The following is a 23,520-nucleotide window of genomic DNA, read 5'->3' on the forward strand; positions in this document are numbered from 1 at the left end:
TTTGTGAAACATTACCATGTTAAAGTACCCCCTAGGAAAAACGGACATAATTGTTACAATTTCACAATGTCTTTCACACTAAATGAAAAAAACCCTATGAACGTGTCTGTAAAATGTGCCCAGCTATGTTCAACCAACCAAATCATAGACATTAAAACCATAAATGTTTGGTATGAATGATTCCTGTAGATCCCTCGCCAAATGCGCCCATCTTCTTTATAATTCTGGACGAAATGAAGCAGTGGCATAATTATTATGAAAATAATACTTTAGTTCCATGCATTACTTCTGTAGTCAATATATGAACACTCACCAAGACCTGTAGTTTACAAATCAAAATAAACAAATGTGCACTGGTCATGGACAATAGGAGTAGACTGGGGTTTTCTCAGAGGTGGTGGTATCTCTGTAATGTATGTCTCCTTCATTGTTGTTTAGATCAACAAATGTTTTGTATGTTGTTCCCTCCCTAATCTCTGATGACTCTTTTGACTTCTGGGAATTATTTTTTTCATTCGCCTGTTCTTCTTGTAAGCTGGTGTATCTTCTCTTTCCTTGTCTCGTTTCCTTTTCAAGTCTGCTTTCTTTGCACTGGAACTAGTGACTTTTCCAGGAGAAAGAAGCAACTTCTCATTTACCTGTAATGAAAGAGGGTATGTCCTAAATGATATCTTCTTTACATGGAAATACACGTGTTTATTGTATTGTCTTGTAGTAATGAAATATACAAATTACTATACTACATGTATATACCTGTATTACATATTGATGTCCTAAATTTTTCTGTGCCACAGCAGCAGCAATACGAAAGTCATTACTCTCGGATCCAGAGTAGAAAGTAGACTTTGGTGTTTTACTTGCAAACTATATTGTTGAAACTCTCATTTGCCTGTGTACTTCCTAAGTTGATTAATTTTTCAGCCTGTGAAATGTAGAATCCAAAGAGAGATAACAGATCAGATTTCAAGTGCTGGTTAGATAGGTAACGATGATACGGAAGTTGCTGTGGTTTGTAGGTTTCAGGTGAAGAGAGAAATCCACACCAGGTATCACATAGGCTGTGGTCTCCATAGACATGTGGTGTTATGGCCTCCAGATTTTTCTTTAGACTGCGCAAATCCTCTTGATTTTGACTGATGCAGTATTTGAAACACTTGCTGATATGATTTATGGTTTTGGTATTTAGTTCTTTGTAGTTCTTGCTCTTCTTCAAGTCATATAATTTATTAGTAAATTGTTTCATTGTATGGTTTTTATCACTGTTTCTTTAGGGCTGGATTTACCTCCAGGCGTGCTCTTGCAACAGTTGTTGAATAATTTTCCATGATAACAGTGCTGACATTCACATCATTTTGGCCAAGTTCTTGCAACATCTGTATGCACATATCTGTTTCCATGGCTTTGCACTTTTGGACCAGTTCTTTCGACAGTCATGGATGGGTAGATCCTTTCGGGAGTTTTCAGAGTTGTCGCATACTCTACAATAGCTGTTGCGAGTTGCAAAATTAACAATTTTCCCCGTTTTATTTCCGATCATTGCAGCATGACCTGCAGAATTTATAATGTATAAATTATATAAAAAAAAAAAATACATGAAATAAAAGAGTAATATCACAACTAAATTACTTTCTGAAGATAAAATGTACTGTCTTACATTTTAGGCTGTTCAAACTTAATTCTACGTTTAACGTCACCTCCAAAGTTCAAAACCTACGAGGGAGGGAGGAAAAAAATAAACAAAAATTTCAAACAATTGTGAATTTATTCAAATAAACCTATTCAGTACATTAAAAAACACTACAACTGAGTAATAAGAGTATTGGATATGACACCTAAGTTTAATTTTCCTGGCAGTTTCGAATAAAGTACCGGTCAAAAAATAGAGAAACCCGAGGTTTGAATGCATATTATAGGTAATTCTATGGCTAGAATATTTTATGGGTGCATTTGGAGGGAATTGGTGGCCTTGTACATTTTATTGAAATATGACACTCTAGTGTCACTACTACTGTATATGGGATATGGACTAGAAATACGAAACTAAGCTCAAAACTCGCTCTACCGGCATTTCACCAGAAAAGCGGGGTGGGTTCACAGGATGAATTGTAGCTTGAAAACGAGGTGGTTGAGCCATTATCTCTTGCTGTTCATTGGTATGTACAAATGTTGTTCTGCAATTTGTGTGGTAGCTTAGGTCAGGCGCACGGGCCTGGAAGCAGATGCGGCTGCGGCGAAATAGTGAAAATAGGCTTGATTCACATGAAATTTTGAGATTGTCCCTGCGCCATCTTTAGGGCTCATTGTGTAAGTTGTACATGTTTTATTCCTAAAAGCTTCAAATTTCTCAAGGGACTACATCATACTATTATTACATGTACAGGGAATTTAAAATTTTTCAATGCACATTTTTAAAGCAGCTCAATATTAAGTAAACCGTCAGTCAAACGTTTTGATTGCAAAAAAAACTATCCTCTGCCACCTTCAAGAATGCATCAATTTTTAGAAATGTGAATTTTAGTCTGATTTTTATACAAAAGGGTTTATTTATGTAAGTCAATTTAAAAAAATACTTTGTTTCTGTTATTTAAAATCTGTACAGTTAGGTATATTCACTGAAAAGCAAGGGGGGTTACTCTTTTCCAGCATACATTTTTAAAGACTTTGAACCATCAGCATAATAAATCATATAAGATTCAGGCATTTTTTGCCAGAGAATAAATTAATTGTTTGAATTTGATACTTTGGGTATTGTCGCATAATTAAAATCATGTCTTGCTTTAATTAATTAAATCTAATTAAAATTTAAGTGTATTAATTAGTGCGATATCACTGAAATTACATATATTTGCCATTTTTTCAACCTAATTTACTAAATATAATTATTTTGAAAATAAAAATCAGTCAGCATACCTAAATGTCACTAAACCTAACCATATATAGTACAAAAAAACTTTTTTTGCTTTATTTTTCCAAATTTAACCTATTCTGTTATTATTATTTTCATGAAATATGCCCCCCCCCCCTTTTCTAATTTTTAATTTATCTACATTTAAATGTGACAGAATCTAAATTTTTCATTGGTTTGGTATAAAATGACTTTTTTTCTTTGAATAATAACAAAACAAAGAGTTTATATTGCATATTTAATGAAGTAATATCAATAAAATGGGCATTCTCATGTAATTATTGAATTCTGCTAGGCCCATATAATCTGCCCACAATTGCCCAGGATGGACAGAATAATCACTTTTAGTATTCAGGAGAATGAAATGTATGTATTTGATTACTCATAACTGTTAAAAGTGAATATCAGACACTTAGAAAGAATTCAGCTAGGACAAACAAATTTTTACAGTGCATTTTCATTACACTGAAGAAATGGCTGCAGGGGTAGGGAGTTGAACAGCCATTTCCTGGACACTTTTTCTTTAGCATATGATGCAAGAGGGTTTTTTGCATATCATGATAAATATCTTGAAAGTTTAAAGGGGTTTTAACTTTGCAAAGAAGTTATAGGTATATAAAACCAAGTGAAAAAGAGATAAAATTGAATTTCATAGAACATGAAAAATAGGGGAGTATGTGATACATGTGAGTACATTTCACCAAGATGTGCCCTTTATATTTGACTTTTTACATATAAATGTATTTGAAATAGATTAAAATTACCATTTAACACTTTTTTGCTGGTATATTTATCAATTGGAGTTGTAAGAATTGCATTTGTTTTATGTGTAAGAAACAATATGGGGTTAAGGTGGTTGACCGAGAATTGGTGAGGTCTCTTATTTGGCCATAACTTTTTTATTTTTCAATGAAACAAGACATATTTGGTATATTTTTACTCAGAATTGCATGTTCTTTTTGAATTGAGCAAGGTTTATTACTTGCAAGACAAACTTTGAAAGTTAAAGGTGGCAGAGGATAGTTTCGAATAAAGTACCGGTCAAAAAATAGAAAAAATAGAGAAACCCGAGGTTTGAATGCATATTATAGGTAATTCTATGGCTAGAATATTTTATGGGTGCATTTGGAGGGAATTGGTGGCCTTGTATATTTTATTGAAATATGACACTCTAGTGTCACTACTACTGTATATGGGATATGGACTAGAAATACGAAACTAAGCTCAAAACTCGCTCTACCGGTATTTCACCAGAAAAGCGGGATGGGTTCACAGGATGAATTGTAGCTTGAAAACGAGGTGGTTGAACCATTATCTCTTGCTGTTCATTGGTATGTAAAAAATGTTATTCTGCAATTTGTGTGGTAGCTAAGGTCAGGCGCACGGGGCTGGAAGCGAAATAGTGAAAATAGGCTTGATTCACATGAAATTTTGAGATTGTCCCTGCGCCATCTTTAGGGCTCATTGTGTAAGTTGTACATGTTTTATTCCTAAAAGCTTCAAATTTCTCAAGGGACTACATCATACTATTATTACATGTAGAGGGAATTTAAAATTTTTCAATGCACATTTTTAAAGCAGCTCAATATTAAGTAAACCGTCAGTCAAACGTTTTGATTGCAAAAAAAACTATCCTCTGCCACCCAATCTTAAAAAAATGACAAAACGAACAGCAAAATCAGCAGTAATTAATTCTTAATAACATGGTATTTTTTATAGCAATAAATAGAAAGGTCTCTTTAATTTCATTATAAATAAAATTTGATTTTTATAGCTTGCAGGCCTTACAATTTGTTACTCTTCTTTTCCCCTTTCTTGTTTGAAGAAGGGAATCAGCCGAGGTTTGCCAAAAGCTCTCGGCCAGTCAAAGTTTACGGAGATGACCGAGCGACAACCGTGGTAGGGCTAATGCCAGTAAAAAGCTAATGTAGAAATACAAAATTCAAAAGAATTTTACGGCCTGATAGGTGTAGATCAGTTTACAGTTTAAGATTGTTGCTATAGACGGTATGCTTTTTTAAAAAGCGCTACTTGTCAGTCTATTGAAGTTGGACTATGAAACAGTGGAAGATGTATTCAATTTTTATAAAAAAAAATATCCCTTATTATTTTACTAACATCCACTAAAGAGATAAAAATGTACTACATGCCAGAAATGCCACAAAGTGTTATATATTATACAGTTATGGACTTCAGTGAAAGTCGATATGTGGTTATAGGGACTCATGGCAATTGATATTGACTGAAGGCACAGACAGTGATATCGAAAGAGCAGGCGAGGTTGCTATCATTTTCTGTGTCTGAGGTCAATATCAATTGCCTTGAGTCCTTATAACCACAGTCATAAATTTGACCATTCACTGAAGTTCATAATAGTTATATCATATTATCACTCAAATTGAATGCACCGACACAGTCGGAACAATGGATTACGTACTACGCAACTTTAGCGCAACCACACAGCATGTTGTGTGATATTATTTTTTTTGCTGGAATGTTTAGAAAATAAATTATATACCTGACAAACTGGAATAGGATCAACCTGATCCTCTTTTCTGCCACCCGCCATCAAATGATACAGACAGCTCATTAGGTGTACTGTAAAACAACATAGTTCATTTTAGTGTACGAGGGCTGTTCGGAAATTATTGAGACAATTACATTTACTCCATAAAGGACGGAGATAATTTCATGAAAATTCATCAACATTTTATAAAGAACGAATTAAACAATTATGCAAAATTTCTAATTCCTATGATAATAAGAAAAGTTTCGGTGAAATGATAAACATGCATATGTCTATCGACCCGGAGCAGCATCGCTACGTCATTTAACGTCACGTCAGCCGGAGATGGATTCGCAAATACAACGATCGCGAAGCGTTTAATGCATTTCCTTCTTTGTTTTTACATATAACTTTACAAAAATCAAACAGTCTCTTTTCTCAACATATTCTTTAAAAATATATGGCGTTGCTACCCCAGTGTAAAATGTTCATTTGTGGGAAAGGATGACTTAGAATCATGCAGTGCCGATTTATGCAACGCAGGTCAACGATATAAATACCGTAACGATATTAATATCGTCGTATGTAATAACTGATGGTTGTCCGGTGCTTTTGACTTCACTCCGGTTGAATTAATTGTAAAAAAAAAATGTATATCAATGAAAAAAAAAACACGTTATTTTTTCTCGTTGTTATTGTTTTAGCAGGTCGTCCTGTCTGGAAAAGAGTTCTACATTGCGATACACAAAATTTTAGGTATGCTAGCTGCTCCGCCCTTGACGTCAAAATCCATTTTTTCGTTCTTTGCAGATTTCTCTACAGCGCTTAATTTTTTTTATTATCTCCGTATTTGTGATCAAAATTCTAACAAAGTTGCACAACATGAATTTGAAATAAAACTGAAAAATCATACACATAAACTGAATTATTTTCGCTCTTATTATGGGTCCACGAAGAGTTAGAACGTTGGTGTTACATATTTTCAATATCTGATTTCGTGACTGCTCCGGGTACCCCTACTAATGACGCATTTATGTAGCATTGTACAGAAAATATTTATTATTTGTAACATATTTTTTGCTTTTATTAATTCTAAATGTTTGTCAAACGTATATGCAAAATTTCACCGAAAGACGTTCATTAGAAAGCAAAATACACACAATGTCTCAATAATTTTCGAACAACCCTTGTATGTAACCTTGATTTCCCTATTTATATTATAAGCATTGCAAATATTATTTTAAAAAATGATTGATAAAAATACCTGTCAGAGTACGCAGGTTAAAAAATGTTCAATATATTTCTGTTACTACAAAAGTAATTTGGTACCTTGATGATTCCTTCTCGGCCGCAGCCATATCGTCACAACTCTTTTTGGCCACATCTTCTAATGCCTTTCTTACTTCCCTTTCTGTTTTCTTTAAGGTTTTGTGGCACATAGATGGAATATTAAGTACACTAAATAGCATTGATACTTTCTTCTCGCCAATGTCTGTATGAAGCATACCTATAAAATATAAACAATTTTATATACTGTTCTTTTTACAACATAATAACATTTAAATTTTTGTAATTTAAAATATATCTGGTGGTTCAGCTAGTACACCATTCAAATATCATATAAAAATGTCTTTAGAATAAAACTGCACTACATTTTTGTTTGTAGTACATGTACATATAAAATTTAATTATCTATATACAATGCCTACCAAGAGCCAGTTTTGATTGATTGATTGATATTGTTTAACGCCGAGTCGGCAATTTCTCAGCCATATTTCGGCGGATGAGCCAGTTTTGTGTTGTGTTGACATCAAATGCTCTTGATGGATGGTCACTGTCTAGACGTGAGTGTCTCTTTCCTGTTGGAACTGATACCACCATATCACAATTCACACACTTTATTTGTAACATTGATGCCAGTCCATATCTGATCTCACCACAAATATTTGTGAAGTTCAAAGGATGTCTACAGAATTCACAACATTCAAGCAGCTTCTCAATGATGTACTGAATTTCAATAATCCTTCTCCCTTCGTTCCACTTTATCGTTACATCATCACCAGTGTCTTCACAGCCTATCACGATTTCTTCTTCTTCAATGTTTGATGGCACTGACATACAATAATCATGCTTATTAGGTACATATTCTGGCAAATCGATGGAGTGTGAAGTCTCTGACAGAACAAGACCTGCATCATCATGACCTTTTAATAAATCAAATGCACTGTTGTACCACAGGAGTTCGCGTACCTATCAATTTTGCCGAGATTTTCGGTAAATAAAAAAGATATGTAATACCTATAATAATTACACAAGGAGTGCCACCGTTGTCCGCGACGCCATGACGTGACGTCACGGGCGGTCCATTCACCCAAAAGGAACAAAAAAAACAATCGTACACAATTAACTAGAGATAACCATATTACGTTTAGATACGAGTACAAGTACCTGTACCTCCCCGTTTTAAATTTTCTTGAATGTCTACTAACTTGTCTCTGGTTTCTTTTCGCATATGACCTCAATCATCTAGATTAGCCTTTCAGGCAGTTTTGTTCCTTTTTGGGTAAATGGACGCGCCCGTGACGTCACGTTATGGCGTCGCGGACAACGGATATTTGAGCGAAGTTGTTGAAAACTGTCTCCGCTGCTGCTGTAAAACATGCGTTTGAAATCATATGCATTAAGAGCCATAAAGAATGGTCCCTTCCAAAAAGATTGGTTTGTGTTTTATAATTTTCGATTGAAGATTAATTGTGCGAGAGCCTTGATATTAAGCGAGGGGTTCCCAGGTGACCTAAAATGCGTTGCACTCCTTGTAATATTATTATACGTATTACGTGTTTTTTTTTATTTAATGAAAATTTCGGTATAATTGATAGGTACGCGAACTCCTGTGGTTGTACAATAATATGCAGGATATACATGTACATGAAGGCGTTTATACGTCCGTATGAACCATATATGAAAGAGAATCGAAAACAAGAAATCATCATCAAAACTTTACTCACTTGGCTACAGAAGTATCTCTCCTTGGTTTTTCCGCTGTTTGTTTACTTCTAATGCTCGTATCCTTCTCAACTTTCCTTCGGATATGAATTTCCCACCTTTCCCGCGAACTTGTTCCTCCATATTGTAAACAAAGTAATAAAATTACCTCCAATTACAAAAAAACGCATAAAGGGACAAAATAATTTCTTAACATTCAAACCAATTCTGGAAATATTCCGGGATTTCGTGGTGGAAATCTTCACATTGCGGAGATAGAAAAATCTTTGGAAATAATGGAAGATACGTCGCGTCTGACCTTAAATTTCCAAAGTAGAATATCTTCCAGTGCATAAACTTCTTCAACGAGAATCATTTTCTCAAGTCCCGTCCTAATTGTTTTTTTTTTTAATAGCGAGGCGGGTGCGGATCCACTTGCGCAGTTATCATTGGAATTAGCGATTTCCATTGCTAAATCGTAATCTGATGCCATGTTTGATGCTATTGCAGACGGTCTCTACATGTGACGTCATTGATTGTTACGATATCAATATGTAAATTTACATGCTCTTTTATATTTTGTAATTATACTGAAGAAAACTAAATAGGGAAGTAGAATTTTCGTGTTTAAGGCCAGCCAGCATTTTTTTATTTTGAGGTTTACAAATCCGCCGCTCAAGTTTTTGAATTTTCAGAAAAAAAATAAAATTGACAAAAACAGAATTTTTTCTTTCCGATGTCAAATTTGAGTCGGGATCGAGATTTCAAATTTACGAACTCGTACTTCCGGTTTTAAATGAACATGGCGGGTAATGAAGGGAGATTTGTGTCAAGTTCATAGCAGCACTAAAGCTAGCTTTAGTGTAAAAATTATCGATAAGAGTGACATTCAAAACGTTTCACCCGTTCAGAGAACAATAAAATGCTGACGACTTTGTTGCAAAGTGACATGGTGGTGAGATAATTATGCATCCGTATTCAAAAGGAACTGTCTGTAATTAGAAAATTATTTTCCTCCCACAGGTTTAAAACTGCCCATAGTAGCTATTGTCAGAGACATTGTTTAGGTTTCTGTCATAGCTTACAGTCTTAGCATCATTCTTCAGAAAAGGGTCGCTTATGCATCAGATGTAATGAATAAAACTATGGGAGAAGTTAAGTCCATTTGAGGAAGAAATAAACAATAGCCTTAAGAAATAAAATATTTCAACTATTTAAAAACAAGAATATACAAATATATACAGGCGTGTAGTATCGTTTATGGTAGCCAGAAAAATTATGTTACACTTAATTGAAAAAAATTCCACCCTACTCCTCAATACTCCTTGGGAATACTCCCTGTCTGTTTTATGAAAGGAATTATTACTTTTATAGGTCTCGAGTATATTAATACTTTAGAATAATTTCTACCTAACACACATTAAAAACAAAAATGAAGGTATACTAAAAGAGATTTTAAAAATTGATTTTTAAAAAAATATGTATTTTGTCCAACATCAAAAGATATATATCACTGCAGCAGACTGGTAGATGATGAAATAAACAATTAAAGGTATTTTCCCCTTTGTAACCCTTATGTGTCCTGTGGCAAGAAGCCTGTTAGGAGAGCATAAAAAAAGAAGCAAAAATTAATGTAGAAAAGTCGATAATGTATCCAAAATATAATTTTATTTTTTTTTTTATTTCCTCCTCCTACGGGACTTTTTCATTCTGATGTTCGTAAACCTAAAAATAAAAAAAATGCTGGCCCCACTTACAACGTTGAAAACAATCTGGGATAGTTCTCAAATCTCAGCTCACGTGAGACCAATCTTAGAAATGTTGGTTGCATTTTTTTTTATTTGAAAATCTCAAGTGAGGCAGAATTTTTAGATTTGAGGCTGAGATTTCAATGAGATATCAATTTCACGAAGTAAAGGTACACAGAGATTCATGGACCTAAATCCCCAGAATAAAGAAGGTGACACTGAATGGGTTTACATTGCTCAAAAAAGAGAGCTACTTTCTACCACTGCCAACCAGAATGCATATTAAAGCGACATCCACATTTTACAATTGACAAAATCAAGATACCCGAAAAAGGCAGAAACAAATTGAAACCATGCCATTTGAAAATGCTTCAGTCTTATTTTAAAATAAATTTGTAAGTTGTAATCAGCATGTGCAAATTCCTGAACTACGAATCTAGTCAATCAACATAATGTAAACATATAGGACAATTCTCTGTCATCCTCGGACTGCCAGTTAGGTATGGCATCCTCGACGCTACGTAATATATGTCTCTCATATGGCGAAAGATTCTCATTGTTAAGAATTAAGGAGGCTGGGGGTCAACAAATTAACCACCAGATTTAATTTATTTTTTAGATACGGTATCTTAATCTGTCAACTATCCTTTGGCAAAGAAAAAATTCATACATTTTAGTTTTGAAATTTGATCATTTTTGTATATCTTTATATGGAGCTCTTCTTTTAAAGGAGATCGAAATAGTCTGAAAATAGCTGCCACCACCCAGCCTCTTTAATAACAGCATTAATTGTTGTTGACAACGATGAGACGACTAGCCGGACCTCATTGTCGTATGAAACGCTATCATTGGATCCTTGCTCTCTTTCTCATGTATATTTCAACAGTCAATGAAAAGACTGTAAATTTCAGCTGCTAATTATTAATCCAAGGATAACAGAATTGTTCTGTTTTGCTCAAAACAGAAATTAATGCGTTGATAATTTTTTTTCTTTGATGATAAGATTTTTGTGTTTTTTGTGATACAATGTTTGGTTTGTCATAAATAAAAAGAGAAAGTTTCACAGCTCCGACATCATTATTTAACTACCTGAGGTTTCTTTTATTCATGGCCACAAATTAATACACTGGTTTTTTCAATTTTTATCAGCTAGCATCAATTTTTGTTCAGACAGCTAATGGCTCAGTATTTCGTTCACACGTACAGGTCATCATAAAACTTGACGATATGCTTCTTCTTTTAACGACCATCAATATCTATCTTAATTATGTTCCCCAAACGAAGTTGGGGAACATATTGTTTTTACTCTGTTTCTTATTAAGGTGTTCCGTCTTCAAACGGAAGTTGGGGAACTTATATTGTTTCTATTGTTTCTTATTATTAAGGTCTTCCGTCTTCACGGAAGACCTTATAGTGATTCTACTGTTTCTTATTATTATTATTATTATTCTTTTTATTATTTTTTTGACTTTCTAATTTTGTGCACGCGATTTCTCGACGACTACTGGATGGAATGACATGAAATTTTCAGAAAAGATGTGTCGTAACATGAATTTTGTATATCCGAGAGAAAATTTGGAAACTCACTTCCGATGCCAAGTTACGGACAATTTCCTGAAATTAAAATGACATTTTGTCCGCGATTAAACTCAAAATCGGTAAAAGATATCAACATGAAACTTTCAGGGATTATAGATCGTGATATATACCATCCAGGACGCGACACTTTATTCGTCGTCGGTACTTCCTGTCGTTAGGAGAAGCGAATTGAAAAAATCGTATTTTCTAACTTTTTTGTTTTTCAATAATTTTTATTGATTTCTGGAATGATAATAGAGACCCTTTGATAGATGCTTACTATATAAAGTGTTTGGATATTGGTTAATCAGAACTCTTGATATTAATATTTGAAAATCTGAAGCGGACCCAAGATGGCGGCTGTCTCTGTCAACTCCGCCATTTCGCGAGTAGGGGTTTATGGAGGCAGCTGAGCGTTTGACTAAATGATACATGAAAAGTAAAAAAACTACGTGGACTTTCACGTAGTAGTACGCTGCAATTCAGTTTCAATCTTAAAGCTTAATTTCCGTTTCACTGCTTTAGTGTAACTGGGCTAGATACGTGTGTACAATGTGTTAAATATACTTTCTTAAAGTCGAAATAAAATATAGGCGATAAGAAGTTGTTTTATTTAATATTTAATTTCATTGAAGTTATCACACCTATTTGATAGATCAGTCCAAAGGAAAGGCACGAATATTTACTCGTGCTGTTTGGCGCCAGATTATGAATAGGTACATTTCATGCAGTAACCGTCAGCCACAATAAACAGAGCGTCATGGCTGAAATGATGACCATCTGACGTCACTGAGATTTTGAAGCCCTGGGCAGCCGTTCCTTAAAACAAGAAATATATTGAAAATCCATTATAGCACAAATTCATTGTCTCGAACCCCGATATCTCGAATACAATAGATAGCTCTAGTCAATTAGAAATTTCCATTTTTAAAATGTATTATTTACTCTGTTTATTTCTGTGTCACATCGCGTTATTAGAAAGTTCTGGTGAAAATTTAACATCAAAGAAAACGACAAATGCACCTCACCTGGATTTAATTTGTACATTCGATTTACCGAAAATTACCTTTCATAACAGTACTCTCCGGAATGGGACATTGCACTTCTAAGAAACTGAGGAATTCTCCTTTAGAGGTTACTACAGGACCAGACTCGACAGGCGTTCCATCTGACAGCTTAAGATAGAAAATAGAATACCATGGGTCGTCTTCCAACTTTTTGGAAAACACACTCATTTTTCTTTCTATCAATTTGGACTAGTATATCATCAATTTTTCTAATACAAATTAAAATCCAAATATTTCATTATTTACTGAAACATTTTTTTTTTGTAAAACTTGACAAAGATTCCTGTGTAATAGAATCCTTCCATTTAAATATGCTACTTGCAGTAAGGGGTGTTATTCTACAGGCTAGATATGACGACTCCAGAATATTGTCCACAATAACATTGGCTTGCCTACATGGACGTCTTCTAATGTCACACTGTCCATCTCTGTAACATTGATACAAACTCCGTGGTTCAGTTCTAGTGAATATATAATCGCTTTTTTTCTTAGCAAATCTTTAAGAGGTAAGTACTTACCCCCTCACTCTATGAATAGTTGGCGTCGATCCAATTTTAACGGAACAATCGGCTGATGTGTAGCCATGGTTACAATGACACGTGTCTCCGACACATCTTCCGTTCTTTGAGCACTGATTTGGACAAGTTAAGATAGAGGGATTAACTACTGGGTCACCGTTAATGTACTGGATGTTTCTGGGGTCCTTTGCAAGTTCGTTGTAGCAAATGCTATCAAAAGCGTTCATGTGTGCCATCTCGAATGCCTCAATACTATCGGAATACTGAAATGGTTATTTGTATTAAAAATATATTTTTTCCATTTTTTTTATTAATTAATCTATTTGAAAATTTCAGAATAAAAAAGTAAAATTTTCGTAAAATGATTCTACCATTTGTTACCATATGATTCTACCAATTGTTACCATAAACATCAGTAAAACTTCATCATTATCATTAAATATGGTAAGCTATCTATTAAGAAGACCGATGTCCATTGATTGGTCTACCTTGATGTCCTCCACACATCCGTCCAACATATCAGTCAGAATGCTGGTGTGGTGACAGTGACTGTACAGGGAGGACGTAGTGATGGTGTGGGTACAGGAGGATCGGGCCTGTCCCTCCGTCATTCCACTGGGAGTGGGAAAGGCAGCAGCAGCATTTCTCCGTAACCTCTCTGTATCAGAACAATGTTTTCTTCTAGAGATACGACTATACAGAAGTACTGGATTTATCAATGCTTGTAGTAATTTTTTACGTAGTTAGCTTACTTGCTGTGACCCTCGGGTCAGCTGGTAAGTCGAGGTCTGGGTAGTGGTCAGTATAGGAGCGAGCGGAACGGCGTGGATGTTTATTCTTACCGCCGCTTATCACCGTGCCATCTTTAGGCTAAGATAAAATTAAAAGAATGAATTCACTATTGCTGTTACCAAAGCTTAAATTAGACTTTAACCAGAGAAAAACACTCAGCTTCACAAAGAGTCTATGTTACGTACTTTGCTTGGGTTGATCGCGCCTTTTCCCACTTTGGTACAATCCACGGCAGTCCCTGTTTTGCAAGAACAGTATTCAAACTTGGGAGCAAGATGTTTCTCGTATTTGGGGATTTGATAGAACATACTGGAGTGGCCTGGTAGCCTACAAATGTTACAAACATCTCAAATTCCTTCAATTCATTAAATGAAGAATCATCGAAAGGCACTTTCGATCCAATCTTTAAGAGTCAATAAAGAGTCAATGAAGCTTTTTTCTTTTAATATATCGCTTTTTTAAAAACATCTTGTTTGTTCTTGTAAAATAAAAAAAAAATACAAGGAAGAATTATGAGATGTTTCAGTAATGACATTGTGCAGCAAAGCTCCATCTTACATCCAGCTTTTAGAGAAGTTGGCCACTGTTGCTGGTTTATAAAGCCTTCCGTCCCCTCCCACGAAGTCGTCTCCATCGTCCCCGTTCCAATTCCCGCAGAGCCCCTCACTGGAACCAAAGTCATCCGGGGGACCCTGAATGTCCACGTTCATGAAGGGCAAATGTTCGTTACCATGCCGACCTTTTGATATAGCTGTTGTAACCTTTAGTCTGGCTCCGGAAGGAAAATTTATCTATTATAATGCAAATTAGACACATTGTTTAGACATTATTCACGGAGAGAGTTTTTAATTTAAACACAATGCTGAAATCGAGTACATTTTGATGGCTTTCCTACATCAGGGCAGTTTTAATAGTTAATACAACAATGTAAACTATATTACTGTATGTATACAAGTAAGCAAATATTAAAAAAAGCGACTGTCTGTTTTATGAAAGGGGTGCACAGGGTGAGAATGTTGAAAAGACAGAAAATTCTGAATCGTTCATATTTTTACAGGTTTGTGCTTCTAAAATATTGGACTTAATTACTTTATATAACTCTATGAAATTTTCTAAAACTGCAAATTTCCATGATTTTTTGTCAAAGTGTGATAGATTATGATCTAAGATCAATGTCTGTTTTTGAATTCGATGAACGAAGTTTTAATGGCTGGCAACATTACCTCTAAATAGACGAATGGAACATATCTAACATGGAACAGTTAGTTTTTTCTGTATACCGGCATTAGATTTTATATGAATGCAATGGGTTGCCATTGTCATTAAAAAAGGAAAGAATGATAAAGATTTAATCAAAATGAAAAACTTCGTCCCTCGATTCCTCATCCCAGACAAATGTATCGCCTATTTTTATATTCATATGAAGCAGAATTTGTGCAAAATCGTATGCATAAAAGAAGAAAACACTTGCAGTAGCCTTACGTATTGTCAATTAACAATGGTATTCCATTCCAATGTCGATACGATATATCCTGGTGAGCTTGAGATAAAAGATATACCACAGAGTCTGACACATCTGTTTCATACTTGGATATTTTACTTGAAAAAGACGTTAATGGTAATCTAACATTCAAGCTCTATGATAAACGTGATGACTGTATCTTTTCTATCGTCAACTTCCATTACTTATGCAGCATTATACCTTCATCATCTGTATACGCAGTTTATATATCTCAGTTGATTCGATACGCAAAAGCATGCTCCACGTATGAACATTTTCTTAAACGAGGTAAATTATTGACAAACAAGTTGATGAAATAAGAATATCAGCAGTCTCGTTTAAAGTAATCATTTCGTAAGTTCTATGGTAGATACGATGACCTTGTCAGCAAATACAGTTTATCGTTGAATCAAATGCTGACTGACGTTTTTCATACTAATTATTAGTCCATTATATATACACTGAATTGACGACCGAATTTTCCGTCATTTCCTTATCATGACAAGGAGCACACGGCGAATGTGACCGGTCTGCAGGGATGCTCACTCCTCCATGGCACCTGATCCCACCTCTGATGTTTTGGAGGTCCGTGGTTGCTGTGCTCCTGTGTAGTATTGTTTTATGGACTTTGATATTGCATACTGTTCGCTATCTCCATATCATGCTTTCCGCAACACCGAAATTAAGATCAAACTTCATATTTCTAGCATATTAATAAGTGTATGAAACTTTTTTTTATCCAATCTTTGAAAATACTGAAAATCGGATCAGAATATAAACAGGTATATAAACAAACAAAGATAAATGTACATACTTAGTTAAACGCATTACACCATACATCTAAATAAATCATAATACTTTTGCTCACATAAAATATTTTTCCGGTTTTATCCCTGCTGACAGTGGTTCCCTCCAGAGGGTGTCCGGAGGGATAAGACACTGATGGTGCCTCCACAACGCCTGCTCTCTTCTCACACATATCGATTTCGACAACATCGTTTCCTTCTCTTGCAACAACTGCACATGCGCAGGGATGATAGCTTCCACAGGGCCATGTTCTGACTTGAACCTAAAATGCAATTCTGTTGAAGGTTTCGTTTGGCAAAAGATTAATTCAATGCCAAATTAGTTTAGTTGAATAGTTCAAATCTTTACCTCAAATGGTCTCTTTTGGTTTTTAGATTTATACAGTACCATATCCCCAACTTCGTAAACGTTGTAGTTCCTTTGAACAAAGAGTTGTTAATTTGGTATTAGAATGATGTGTGAAATGAAATTCATCAAATGATGAAAATAAGACTTGCAATACAGAATATTGTTGTTTTACTTTTTATAATCAAATCCTCGGAAATGGGGATCTCCTGATAATATACAATGACCGTGATCTTTGTCTGTAGTTCCAATCTGTTGAAAAAGGAGTATATCTCCATAAATTTCGGAAAACTTTGTGAATGATGTATAATTGTGAATTCTGCAACGCTTTCAGTCAGTACACAACCTTTTTGTTTCGAGCGTATGTAATAATTTCGAGAAAAAAATATATGAAAATTTGTTCCAAGAAATTAAATGTCTTTAAAAGTTAAACGAAGAATTTAGTGGATATCTACAATATAGAGAATATTTGAATGAGATGTTTATTAACATTTTTCATTTACAATATCGTTAAAATATCTAATTCATATTTATAAAAATTTTCAAAACAACCATATCATCACTTTGTGACTTTACCTTAATAGGGTTTATTGTGTAATTGTTCCACATGGGATGCAGAAAATTGAGTATAGGCTTGAAAGCGATTTCTTGTACATGGTTATGATCTTTGATAAAATCTCTGGTGGCCTTGACTTTGAAAGACGTTGAGTAAACCCCCGTGGCATTATCAAGTTTGAGGTCAAAGTGACAACTAGAGAGAGAGGCATCTGGAAAGGAAAATAGAAAAAGAGTTATATTTCTCTCCAAATCACATTCAAGATCTACTTGTAAATTATCCAAAACATTATAAACTTTACCTCCTGGATTACGTAAACCCATGAATTGTATGGGTAGTTTGCATTCAGAAGCAAATAAGCTTTTACAAGGGATAGGTATGGTTGACTCGATCGTAACAGTTTTCTCGGGACCGCCTTCATCTACGTTAACTTGGTCAGTGGAAACCTATAACACATAATGCATGACTGGAAAATCTCGACCTCCTTTTCCCAAAACACTTTCTTCACATCATTAAAATTCACTTTTATCCACAATAAAAGTCCTTTAGGTACACTCATGAGTTTTACTCATTAAAAGTTGTTTACTTTGTTGCATGAATTTTTATATATACAGTATATATATATATACATAGTGTAGAGGAAAATTTCCTTCCAAAATGTCAACTTTAATTAGATTAACTGACAATCAAGTCGTAAGAGAAGAATGCGAATTGGGAATATTAAAACTATCTCTGGTTTACAGACAAACAATATGATAAATACTTATTAAGCATATTACTCTGATTCCTGCCCAGTATGGGTTACTACTGAGAGAGTCACTTCGAACACCTTGTCCATGAGAGGGATGGAATGACGAAACATTACATCTCAGCTACAAAAGAAAAATCACACTCACATACATTGTTCTCTTGGAAAATATGATTTCATCAAAAAATAGTATGCAAATTCCAAGGACTACCTCAACGATGGGACTATCCAAGTTTGTTTAAAAAGGATAAGTTTGACCCTTACTTCTTTTCCTAAATTTCCTTGCAGTTTTGTTGCGTCTAGATAGGCAATCCTGGAATCCCCTTTTAAGACAGTTTGAATTGGTTGATTTGTGTTGTCCATGAGCTCTTTGCCATCCACCGTCCACGTGACAATAAATCCTACATCTGATTGGCCGATAGGGTAGTCGATTTTACAAGGAAAGCGAACATCCTTTGTTGGAGTAACTTCCGGTTTTGAAAGAACTGGCATTGTTGTAAGTTTTGGATAAAGATCTGAAAAAGGTTAGCATAGTATCTTAGTGTCAACATTTTTACTTAAAAGAAAAAAATAAAACATGTATTTATATTCTTTTAAAGATTTTTTTCAGACATGCAAAATTTTAAGTCATTTGCTCTCTGTATTGTATACATGAACTGCATTTACATGAACAACTTGCTAACGTCTTTTTGTAAATTTAAGCTACGCACCTGGACAGCTTCCACCAACAACGGGTTGTCCACCTACAGCGCACACTTTCTTGTTGCCTTTATAAGAAAACATTGGAGTGAAAAATCAAGCAGCCAAAGGACTTATATATGAAAATCAAATATTTTACAAATACATGTAATCTAACAATCTTTAATATGGTTTGTTACAACGCACTTTGAAAAATTACGCACTTTGAAAAAAAATTTCAAAGTGCTTAAAATTTGGGCCGAAGCTAACGCATTTTGAAATTTTTTTTTTTTCGAAGTGCGTTAATATCGACCATATTAACGCACTTTGAAAAAAAAATGTAAAGATTGATCAATATTCCTTCAAATAATCGGTATGATAAATAACAGATCCTGATTTGATAACTTTTTTATGATAAGTCACTGAAGGACCTGAGATATTGACGTTTTAAATATTTAAGGTTTTGATAAAATAAAAGAGAAAATTAAAGGGTCTTGAAAAAAAGAGTGACGATTGTTTAAGTTCATTAATTCGTTTCTTCTTTTTTTTTAAATTCTAGTCTTTGATAGGTAGATGTAAAGGTGTATAGGGGGCACTAACAGAGGACAGCTTCAAGCAACTTAGCATTTATCATAATAAAAAGGGGCCAATTTGATTGTTCAAAACTATGAAAATTCTTTCTCTCTCATACGTTTTACTGTACTTAAAAATTTCTAGTTTTCATCTGTTTTAATTAACTCATTTAATATTGAAAGTTTTCAACGTCATACCAGTTACGTAAATACATAATTATATGAATGCTTTAAGTATAGCATAGACATCGAACTGTTAAGGGCCAGGGGAGGGGATGGGGGGCTAAGGCCCCCACTTATTTTGGAAAGATATATACATCGTATAAGCATTGAAAATGCAGCGTACCCTTTTTAGGTTTATTGCTCCCCTCCCCCGTTTGTTACCGACACCTATGTATTGGAAAGATAAAGATTTGGACGATTGGGATCTTATAAAAGTCTTCTCCTCTTTTCACGCTAGTAAATCAATTCATTTTCGAGGTTAGGGTTAGGTTTAGTTTTTTGAAAGATAAATAACAAATAAAATCTTTCCTTGACTAAAATATGATTTTTTTTTCAAAGTGCGTTAAGTGTCTCCATGGTAAAATATATTGATGTAGACTCTTAACGCACTTTGAAAAATTTTTTCAAAGTGCGTTGATTTTGTCCCAATTTTAACGCACTTTGAAAATTTTTTTCAAAATGCGTAATTTTTTCAAAGTGCGTTGCCACAATGGTTGCATATTTATGCCATACACATAATTTTTTGTCATCATAAGATATCATGTCGAGTCAAGATAACTATCGCGTCAAGTCATGATAACTTTTTGGTTTGTCGTCAAACACCAACTTTTATCTTGTACAGTCAAGATAAGCTATCGTATTTTTGGGGGTAGATATCCCGATAAAACGAGATAATTTATCTTGTATGGCGGTTAAAAGTTAACAAGATAGTTATTGCCACAAAACGTGATAGCTTATCTTGACTTGACAAGATATAAAGTTGGTGTTTGTCGACAAACCAGAAAGTAATCATCACTTGATGAGATAGTTTTCTTGACTTGGCATGATATGCTATGTTGACAAAAAATATATGAATGGCATAAATATGCCAGCATACATTAAGAAGAAGTCAAAAGTTTTTAGTTTGAGTAGTTCCCTGTTTTTTTTTTACAATCTTGAAATGTACAATGTCATCGTACGCTAATGTATTATTATATAAATTTTGCATGTAGTTGAGTGTAACATTGAAAATTTTTACGCTACCAAGAAAACCATTGTCAACCGAGGCGCAGCACACACCGAGTTTGACAAAGGTTTTTGGAGTGAAAATCATGTTACACTCAACTACATGCTATATTTATTATAATATAGTGAATGTTTTGTACAAATACATATAACAGTGAACCGTGCGCGCATAAATTCTGCGCAGTCGCTATTTTTTGGAACCACCCGTCGTTAAGCAATGTTGACTGTTGCTACGTTGGAGGGCGTGGCTTCATTATTCAGCGGGTAGTAGTGCTTTTTAACAGATGTTTCTCGACCAATCAGATTCAACTAATTTACATGAAAGTATAATATATGAAAAATAATGAATTTTTTATATTTCCCTTTGTAAGAGTTGCATGCCTATTTCAAATTTTGTATGAAATAAAACAATATACAAGAGTGATATTTTCAAATCATACTTGCTTGGACTTGAATTTCATTCGTATAATAACAATATGTATATACACCGTGTTTTTCTTATTGGTATACAGTGAAGACTGCTAAAGTAAAGGTCTTCCTATCAAATACAACATTAATTTTTTCTAAAAGAGAGAGAGAGAGAGAGAGAGAGAGAGAGAGAGAGAGAGAGAGAGAGAGAGAGAGAGAGAGAGAGAGAGAGAGAGAGAGAGAGACCTGCACAGTAGGCCATGGCGCATGCTGGAACAGTTTGGAGGTAGTAGACGTAAAAACTCCCACAATTCTTCACCTGGATGTCCAGAGAGAAATCACAGCAGCTCTGACTAGAACTACCGTAGATATTGGCGCAGGCCTTCCTTGGGACAATTCCATCGGCCTGGGAGGGGTGGGCGCCCTGCATCCACAAGGGGAAGTGGGTTCCACAGTGGTACTGCGTCACACAGGAGGTGGGCATCTCATCATTGTTATCAAACGTGTACCACCCGGCCTGTAATCCGTTATCACACTGGAGATGATCCGTCGGCTCCGGCTGGAACTGGCTGCTCCTGTGTGGCTCTAGGAGTAACCCATGATTGCCACGTAAGCAAGGATCTTGGGCAAAAGCTGTAAAAAGAAATAAAGAAACGATTGAAATCCCATAGATCTAGAATAGCAACTACTAGAAAAAAAACAATAGATATTCTTAGTAAAGAATATTACTGCATTAAAAAAAAGTTTCGGTAAGATTTTCTTTCCTCTATTGCATTTCGATATGTAATATCGTATTTAAAAATCTGCAATTTATTACTAGATAATGTAAATGTGAAACAAATATACATGTAGAATGCATTTGATTTGGCAATCATAATCTGTTTTATTCAATTCCTGTCCAAAGTAATATTTAAAGTTTTTTTTAAGTAAAGTTCTGAAAACTGAATAAAATTTGATCAAAATCAAGATCTCTAATTCTTAAAAGAAATCCTCCATCCCCATAAAGTTAGAAAAGAATTCATGTTCTAAACTTACCTATATAAAATAGGAGCCATATTACTATATTTGCCAGCCAAGCTTATATTATGCAAAATCAAAACTTTGCAAATTTGATTCCAAATGCAGTCTTTTCTTACGTCGAAAGCATTTTTTAAAAACGGTTAGAACAATATTTTTACAATGTAACAATGTTCTATAGAGGCCTTCCAATCTAGGCTGCTAGATGTATTTAGGTAACCTTAAAACCATAGTAAAAGCTACAAAGCTAAAGAAATCTCCTTCCAAATATATCATATTTAGAAATTTTACAAAAAAAAAGAAAGGATTCCTAACAACAAGCCAAGTTTGATGTCAAGTTCTCTACATGCAGTAATATTTCAGCAAGGTATATATTTTATGTAATCTAAAGTAGTTTAACATATTTTTTTCAAAAAGAAAGTTATAGACAAACAAGTTGCTGAATATCTATTGTAAAGACCAACTGAGTTACAATGAGTTGTTAAAATCACTTTATCATTACGTACGTAAGTCAAATGTTTACTGATGTTTTTCTCTTCATTATTAAGAAACCTTAAAGTTTAGGCATTTGTAACTACACCTAACTTACGCAGAAATATTACATGTAGTTAACCTCCAAATAAACACTTAATTGCAATATAAGTATCTTTCTTTGATTTTATATTTCGTTTCTAAGGGCACTCTTTTTGTTAATATTTCCTTCATTTCAGTTTTCATTGGTTTGAGGATTATAGCAGACAGGCAAAGAAAACATGAGTGAAAACAAGGTCTTGTTTCTCCCAATATAGACTGAAATTCAAGCAACACCGACTCAAATTTTTCATTTTTAGTTGTAGGGTTATATACATAATTCCAAGGCTTATCAGTACTAGCTGGTATCGTATTTAATATTCTCATATATATTTATTCAGTACGCTTGCACAACACAACATAATTTCAAAAAGTGAAAACATCAGAAAGCAAATATTTCTTATCAAAGATGCCAATCCCTAAGAAAATAAATGAGAAAAAATAAATCTGAAGCCCCGCACCAGTGTAACATTAATCTACAATCAGAGATAATGAGACTTACCAAGTGTAAAACTACACAGGAGAAGGATAATGCCCATCTCTGAACGTCGTTAATTTATGCCCTGGGTTTACAGGTAAAACCTTTATATAACACACAACACACTACCGTTCTGATAAGCTTCTTGCATTGACTTCCAGGACAATATTTGGCACTGTCTGGGTATTTCCCTTGGGGAGACCGAATAAAATCAAAATTGTCTAATGAGGAAAAAGTTTTCACTTTGACATAAATTTACCCTAAAACTAAGGAATGCTCTGAGAAAATTCCCAAACTCCGAACGGGTACAGGTCTCTTATCAAGAAAGCCATTTCATGAGAATTCGTTCTTGTATACTTAAATTACGTTATTAACCATTAAAAGATATATTTTCAGTTCCATCGTTCAGTAATTTACTTGACAGAATTTCCGTCTTCTAGAAATGCTGGATTACAATAAGTAGCATGTGACTTATGTTTGGAATGTTTAGGGACACGTAGGATTTATTTAAGTT

At 34.4% G+C, this 23,520-nt stretch overlaps 1 protein-coding gene across 1 annotated transcript; it reads right to left on the reverse strand.

Moving 5' to 3' along the window:
* Positions 1-434: 434 nt before the first annotated feature.
* On the reverse strand, positions 435-23,265 carry LOC134260525 (von Willebrand factor D and EGF domain-containing protein-like). The gene is made up of 21 exons (XM_062743078.1): positions 23,031-23,265; positions 21,188-21,574; positions 18,767-18,823; positions 18,321-18,571; positions 18,088-18,180; positions 17,610-17,754; positions 17,329-17,519; positions 16,928-17,004; positions 16,756-16,825; positions 16,469-16,669; positions 14,658-14,890; positions 14,285-14,426; positions 14,060-14,177; positions 13,796-13,965; positions 13,308-13,570; positions 13,108-13,217; positions 12,789-12,965; positions 7,247-7,522; positions 6,741-6,918; positions 890-1,133; positions 435-638 (listed from the first exon to the last, which is right to left on the reverse strand). Exons 1-21 carry the CDS (start codon positions 23,065-23,067, stop codon positions 435-437), a joined length of 3,624 nt encoding a protein of 1,207 aa, XP_062599062.1. The 5' UTR covers positions 23,068-23,265.
* Positions 23,266-23,520: the final 255 nt, after the last annotated feature.

Source organism: Saccostrea cucullata, unplaced genomic scaffold (assembly GCF_032062105.1).
Source record: "Saccostrea cucullata isolate Sc308-1 unplaced genomic scaffold, CSIRO_AGI_Scuc_v1 ctg5147, whole genome shotgun sequence".
NCBI classification, from domain to species: domain Eukaryota; kingdom Metazoa; phylum Mollusca; class Bivalvia; order Ostreida; family Ostreidae; genus Saccostrea; species Saccostrea cuccullata.

What these genes read in the sequence shown, in the direction of transcription:
- LOC134260525 (XM_062743078.1), bottom strand. Translation starts at nt 23,067, where the DNA reads ATGGGCATTATCCTTCTCCTGTGTAGTTTTACACTTG. An exon ending in GGGTTTACGTAATCCAGGAG is followed by an intron (nt 17,520 to 17,609) that starts GTAAAGTTTATA and finishes TTTCCTTTCCAG; the next exon opens with ATGCCTCTCTCTCTAGTTGT. An exon ending in ACTATTCATAGAGTGAGGGG is followed by an intron (nt 13,218 to 13,307) that starts GTAAGTACTTAC and finishes TCAATGTTACAG; the next exon opens with AGATGGACAGTGTGACATTA.